The 7,443-nt window shown below is 41.6% G+C and overlaps 1 protein-coding gene across 1 annotated transcript in view; it reads right to left on the reverse strand.

The window, feature by feature from the left end:
* Nucleotides 1–6,372, reverse strand: part of LOC107096258 (transient receptor potential cation channel subfamily M member 1-like) — a 37,870-nt gene extending 31,498 nt beyond the window's left edge. The window contains exons 1-6 of the mRNA XM_015392838.1: nt 6,247–6,372; nt 5,860–5,936; nt 3,110–3,302; nt 2,816–3,029; nt 2,590–2,714; nt 1,783–1,954 (exon numbers count right to left, since the gene is read on the reverse strand). Of these exons, the coding sequence (XP_015248324.1) occupies nt 1,783–1,954; nt 2,590–2,714; nt 2,816–3,029; nt 3,110–3,302; nt 5,860–5,936; nt 6,247–6,372 (907 nt within the window). The remainder of the gene's footprint in view (nt 1–1,782; nt 1,955–2,589; nt 2,715–2,815; nt 3,030–3,109; nt 3,303–5,859; nt 5,937–6,246) is intronic.
* Between the last annotated feature and the right edge of the window lie 1,071 nt (nt 6,373–7,443).

Here is a 7,443-nt window from a genome sequence, read left to right on the forward strand (position 1 = left end):
TACAGGGGTGCTCAAGTCCAGTCCTCAAGAGCTACCATCCTGTAACTTTTAAATGCATCTCTTCTCTAACACACCTGAATCTAAAGCCTCAATCCCCTCATTTAGCTCAGCAGAGGCGTGGTAACGAGCCACTTATTTGATTCAGGTGTGTTGAAAATGGTTGCATGAAATAGTTTCAGGATAGTAGCTCTTGAGGACTGGACTTGAGCACCCCTGCCCTATAGAATCATTCTATCACCCTATTAGAGACCTGAAGGACCAGATACCCGATAGAATAATTCTATCACCCCTTAAAAAAAGAAGATCAGGATGTTGGCTGATCAGTGGACTAGTTGGTAGCACTGCTGCCTTGCAGCAATAAGGTTCTGGGTTCCATTCCTGGCTCAAGGCTTTCTCCCTGAGCATCCGTGGGTTCTCTCCGGGTACTCCGGCTTCTTCACACAGTCCAAAAACATGACTCCTAGGTTAATTGGCTTCTCTAAATTCTCCTTAGGTGTGAATTTGAATGGTTTTTTTGTCCTGTTTCTCTCTGTGTTGCCCTGTGATGGACTGGAGACCTGTCCAGGCTGGACCCCGCCTCACCTCCATTGACAGGCACCAGCACCCCTCCCTCAGTACCCCAGCAGGGATAAGCATGATGGAAAATGGATGGATGGATCAGGATTTGATCCCAAATGTTTGACTAAATCCGACACTTAGAATCAATGAATGTTGGATTTATTTTCTGAATTGTTTTAGCACTTTCCATCAGAGTAATTTAAAAACATTTTTCTTTTACCTCTTTTCAAGTTCTTCAAGATTAACTTTGGTCCTCAAACATAAATCCATCCTTAACAGTGATATCATTGCATCATTTCATTGGTAACATTTTAGGAGTTTTCATAAATCTATTCAATTTAGCTGAGTTTCACATGTTTATATGAGAGTTTTAACTGAATGTGTTTAACCTGGAGTTGAATTTTGTTATTACTTTCTCATATTTTGAGTAGATATTGTTGTGAATTTAATCCATATTTGCAGAGTTTGCGTTTTGAGTTTGATCAGACTCAAATTCACTCTTCCTTCTCCTAACAGGAAGCATTTTAGGTGACAGACTAAGTTTTTCAAATTAAGTATTAAATAACATAAAGGAAATAACTAAAGGTGCGAAAAAAATTCATTTATCTGTATGATGTCACTGACTAAATAGATTTTTTTACCTCACCTGAAGGTGAAAGTGTTTTTCTACATTCTTCTTGTTTCACACGGTTATTATCTTTCTGTAAACCTGCTGCTTTTCCTATTTTAACCTGAATATGTCTCATCTTTACCAGAATGTGTTTTTAATATAATTAATAACCAAAAACTTTGTTTTCTTTTAAAGGATTTTTTTCTCTTCTGCTGTAAGATTAACATGTAAAATGTTGCTATTTTTCATAATCTTTGGTTGTTTTTGTTCCTGTAAGCTTTATTATCTTTACTTTGCAGCCACACACTCAAACATCCACTCTACTGCACAATATATGCTTATTGTTATCTGTTTTTATTGGGATGGGGTGGATCTGCAGTATTTTGTCTCTGTCTGGTGGACTGGGCTCGTTGCGTAACCTTTACTGGTTTTGGTCAGTGTCTGGCTGTCCTGGTTATTGGGGATCGGTAGTAAGAGGTGACAGCTGAGCCTCCCTTTGCTGTCCCTGCCTTACAGACACCACCAGGCATAGGATGACAAAGGGAAACCCACAGGTCACATGATTGGTCACATGAGCAGATGACTTGGGGCTGTTTCGGAGTCACCCGACTCACGTGTATTGATCTTCTGCAGGGAGATGTGCTTTTCAAGCTGCCGACGAAGGCGGACCTCAGCTCCGTATTTGCCCGTGGTCCCATTGTCAGACAGGATGAAGTGTGAGTGGCTGCTGTTCAGGACCGACAGCTTGGACAGTGGGTTGGACATGGTCTGATAGGGGCATGTCACCTGAAAAACAGCGACGGTTCTGTCTTAAAAGAAGTTGTCATGGCAATGTAACTCAACATAGTAATTCCTATAACTCCTTTCACTGTTCTGTCCTTTTTCTAGATTCAAATGTCTGATCTCCTACTGGCCTTCTTCTAGGAAGACCTGCAGTCTTATCCTGCTAGTATTCATATCACAGGCCCAACATACGCACATGGCTAAGCTCTCTTGCCATCCTTGTGTCAGTTGCACCGTTGCTCTTATCAGTCATTCTTTGAGGTGGCTTGTTCTTTCTAAGGAATATGTCCGGACTTGTCAAGTCTGTGCCAGCAGCAGGTATGGCACTCTCCCCTACCCAATAGGAGTCGTCCTCTTCATTCCTCGGTGCTCCTTGTCCCTCATGGGTTTGGACTTTGCTCTTGTTCAGGAGCCATTGCTAAATGGCAAGTATTCTTGCAAGTAAATTGTTAAATGCTTCATCATGGAATCTCTCACCTGGTTGCCTTAAAGAAGGTTGCCACCTAACTTGTAATGACTCACCTAAGGGTTTACACAATACAATGTGGGCCAGAAGACTTCCAAGAACTGTCACTGTTGTTTGGTCTTTATTGTATGAATCACTTACGTTTATGATCAATCAATTAGACTTTTCTTACATCTCTCCCAATCAGGTCCTCTTTGTTCTCAACAATTCCCCAGGGTGCGATACCAATGGCGCAGACCTTTCCTCTGGACTTGGATGAATGGTCTTTGAGAGCGTCTCCGACATGACGGATCACTCCTGCAACACCAGACCGGAAGCGTTAACAGAGGGGTGGATTTAGAGTGGAAAAGCACAGCTGTTGATAGGACGAGCTGGCTAATAGCGGCTGATGGCTGTACCTGTGCTGACTCCACCTGTGAAGATCCAGGCTCCAGTGGTGACAGCAGCTTTGATCAGCCCCTTTCCAAAGACTTGCTTTAGTTTGGGTGGAAGGTCAAAGTTTTGAAGCCCTCCATGGATGGAGATTAGCAATGTAGGCAGCTCCAGCTGCCACTCTTTCACCATCAGGTGGAGGAGAGAGTCTGGCTTGGAGTCATAGGAGACCCTGATGTACTGCAGGAGGGATATGAAAGGGGAACTCGGTCAGATCTTCTACATGTTTGTCCCAATAGAACCGCTGGGTTTCCTTCTACCATTGCTTTGTTGACATGTCCGCCTCCCTGGAACTCTAGTACCCCGTAGGCGTCGGTGGCGGACGTCTGCGTGTGTTTCAAGGCACTCCATCGTTCTGTAGGATGGACGTCCAGTTGAACCAGCTGGGCCGTTTCCTCACCTGCCCCTGCTGGGATGGGGGGGTGCTGTGCCACCTGCTGACCACAGCTGCACCTGAAGACAGCAGAATAAAAAGGAATATGTATGAAGGTCCATCAAAGACAAGGCGATTCAAAACCTGTAATTCAGTGAAAGGGTGGAGTCACAGTAGTCACAGGAGTTAGAGGAATGTGGGCGGCCATTTTGCTGGCGTTTTACGGGGAGGGGCCATTTTGAATGGCTGCTACTGTAGCGTCTAGACCAGGGGTCACCAATTAAAAATCAGCGGGGACCGAATAAAAAAACCATTAACCAGCAAAAGTCCATTTTTAATGATCTGTTACTTTAAACAGAATTTAACACTGAAATAAAATGAGGTGTTTATGCATTGATGAATTTTTAAATTATAAAAATTAAACTACTTTCTTAAATTAACTAAAGAAAATAGACTGAGAGAAATGGATTTGAATCTGAAAATTTTAAATCTAAAACTGCAATAAAGAAAAGAAAAAAAAAAAGAATAACTGTAATTAAAATAATAAACTGAATTATGAGGTTTTTTTTAAGCTGAGGGGAAAAATTTTGATTCAATTATTGTTTTATGATCGTTTCTTATAGTTTTTTCGGTTATAAGTAAAAATTGGACATTCAATATCAACTTGTATTTTTTCAGTTTCAATAATTTAACAATTAAGTTTACAATAATTGTTCCCCCTCTCTGACTCCATACTTTCCTACCCTGGATAGTGTCATTGTTCGCCCTGCAAAAGGTAAAAGGAGCTAAGAACAGCGGTTCTTAGCAACGGTAGGAGCTAGGAAGAGAATCATCAACCAGTAAAGGTCCGGAGACATTTTTAATGTTTTGTTACTTTAAACAGAATTTAACACTGAAATAAAATTAGTTGTTTATGCATTGATGAATTTTTTAATAAAAAATTATAAAAAACAATCATTGGCTAATTTGGATCACGCGCAGCCTGGAGCCGGACGCTCCACTTTACCGTATTAACAGGAAAAGAGGGGCAGGTGAAGTTAGACAACATATGATAATCTATAAATGTTTTAAATCAGGTTGGGTCTGGATTAGGCAGCAGGTGGGTCCGGATCCGGACCGCGGTCCGCTAACCCGTGACCTCTGGTCTGGACTCTTACCGCTGTAAGTCCTGGGGAGTCTAAATGCCTCCAACCCGAGCAGAAACTTAAAATATGTTTCAACCCAAAATCAGTGAACGCTTTATGGACCAACAGTAGAATTTTAAAAGGTAAGAAAGTAATTCTATCTACTAAGAAGGAAAACGTTCATTGATGTAAGAAGTAGTTTGGTCCAGGTGTTGGTCAGGACTCTGGAGCAGCAGTTTGGGAAAAGCTCCTGCTGTCTGTTAGGTTTTATATACAGAATGAAGAACTCCTGAGAATAAAGGACGGCAGTACTGCATATGTTCTAGATCCTGATGGACCCAAGAATTTTCATTCTGACGGAGTTTTAAGATGACTGTTGACTTCCGTAAAAGTTTAAAAAACAATCCACTGGACTTGGTTTCTGAGGTTTGAAGACGTTTCGCTTCCCCTCCAGGAAGCTTTCTCAATTCAAATGTCTGGATCCGTGAAACGTCTTCAAACCTTGGAAACCAAGTCCAGTGGATTGTTTTTTAAACTTTTACGGAATTGACTATGACCTGGATGACTAAGGATCTTCATCAGATGACTGTTGACTTATTCACTCACACAAGCTCTAGATTGGATCTGATGATAAATTACTCCCATGTGGTCTTAATTCCCACTGAGTCTTCCACAAAAATGGCCCCTTTTCTATCCGCATGAGGCTGGAGAAATTTCTGACCAGTCCTGTCATTGGCATTATGGGCATTCTTAGCGTGTTAGCATTGGCTTTCTAGGTGAACATTGATGTAACAGGATGTGCTTTAGTACCCTGACCAAGGGGAATTATTTTGATGTTCAAAAACAAGGAGTCAAGGTGTTTAATTTTACTTGTTGGGTTTTGAGCTCTACCTTTAGTTAGTAGAAGTTTCAGGATGATAAATCCTTTACTCTGCAGAAAAGGCCTCCATAGCTTTATTCAGTAAAACGACCAGAAGAAATAAAGCCAAAGACTTAGACCCTCATGAGGATGTTAAGCTTATTTGGTTTCTTCTTTCTACAGAAATTCTGCTCTTCTCCTTCTCTCTAAATGGGAGAGTTAACTCCTTCCTTGGTTATGGCTGCTATAAGCAGATACATCGCAGAAAATCCCAAACCTGTGACCCGATGCCTGCTCAGCTGACAGCCGACTGACCAACAGTTACCCCACACATCTGTAAAAATGTTATAGACATTTATAAGCATTTATTGTGCATTCAACACATGCATGCTAAAATATTTTGGTTATTATTTGAAGGGAAATGTTGCAAATAATAAACACTGAATGAAATCTATAGTTGGACGTCTTAGCCTGACAGCTTGACAATGAACTGTCTCTTGTTCGCCCTTAGTTAGTGCAAAATAAATCCCTATTAATAAGTTATGACATGTTTACAGATTAATTTAGAACCTTTCTGTAAATTGATTATTAGTCGTCTATAAGGGAGCCTTCATGTAAAGTGGAACCAGCAACATTTTGGTGGCATCGTTTTACCTGCTGGCATCTTTGCTGGGAATGATCTGGATGCATTCTCTCTTCTGGAAGGTTCTCTCGATCCAGGCTCTGTGAACCTAAAGAGGAAACATTCGGGCATAAAGCAGATTATAATGTGTTGCTGCTCAGTTACACAGATGGAGACGGATCTGCTGCTCGGTTTTTAACAGGACAACTCCATTAAGTTTAAACATTATAAACACTAGAGTTACTGCTGAGAGGATCAGGCTAATTTCTGGGTGTTTAAGTTTTTATTTTTTCCATTTTTCATTCATTAATTCCTCTTAATCTGAACCTTAATCCTGCTCCTGCACAGAGAAATACAGAGCTGCCCTTTAAAGCTCTGATTCCTGTGTGTTTAACCCCACATGGTCCTCACTGACTGACGTCCTGCACTTCATCAAATCTCTGCACTCCCCATGATGGAGGATTACCGTCTGAGTGGCACATGGCCTGCAGGGTTATTGTCTTTTTCACGTGAACAAAGACCATCATCATCATCATCATCATCATCATCATCATCATCATCATCATCATCATCATCATCATCATCATCATCATCATATTTTTCCCACATCACCCACCAGAGGCTGGGGGGCAGAAACAGGGCCGCTCCTCCTAAAGGGTTAAATCCTGGATAGATTTCGTTCTAATGCTGAATTATTACTTTAAGATGGAGTAAATTCATACAATTTTCCTAAAAAATGTAAATCTATATATATATCTAGATATATCTAGATATATATATAGATCTTTTTTTTTTAAATCCTCTGTTTTAGATCTGGATTATTAAAATTTTACCATTAAAGTTTTCTTTCTGACTGGATGTCAAACCAACCTCTGTGCTGCTTCCACCCTCAGCTCAGATGAAAAGCATCCATGTGGTTCCCTCCACATCCAACCGATCCTCCTGCCTTCCTGTGCAGTTGAACCCGGGCCGCCGGGGCAGCCCTCTGTGGTTCTATGCAGACCAGACTGAAGGTCTGAGAAGGTTGGTTTCTGTCTCCTGGAGCAGCTGCAGGTCTGTGAAGCTCTGAGTCTGGCTGTGGAATCTGGGTGAAACTTTGGGACCAGTTGACTTAATGTAGCTGAGCAGCTTCATGTGACCACCATGTGAGGCATCTGGCCTCTTTGTTGGAGCTGGTCTCATGACTCTGAGAGTCTCATGACCTGTTTACTCGGAACACAAGAGCGTTTCTGAGCTCCAAGTGCACAAATCTGCTTAACGAAATCATCCAAAAAAACTTCAGCCTCTAAACCCTGAACTGCTGCCCTGAAAGTGCTCCGGTCTCTTCTATCCAGATGTGACCAGATGAGACCTGCAGCTGATGAACAGAAGGATGAGTTTGATCCGACTGGACTAAATATCTCTGATAGATATTGATAAGAACATCAGAAGAACTCCAGTGAAGATCAAACGATCTGAGGAGCAATCCATTGTCCCAAAGGGCAGCTCAGCGCCCCCATCATCAGACATTAACAACACAACCACATAGACCAAATCATGAAATGATGCACAGGACACGTGTAAATATCTGGAAATACTAAATTTTTGCACGCCACGTCTCACTTTACTTGGATTTA

This window comes from Cyprinodon variegatus, unplaced genomic scaffold (assembly GCF_000732505.1).
Source record: "Cyprinodon variegatus isolate N-32 unplaced genomic scaffold, C_variegatus-1.0 Scaffold609, whole genome shotgun sequence".
Taxonomy (NCBI): domain Eukaryota; kingdom Metazoa; phylum Chordata; class Actinopteri; order Cyprinodontiformes; family Cyprinodontidae; genus Cyprinodon; species Cyprinodon variegatus.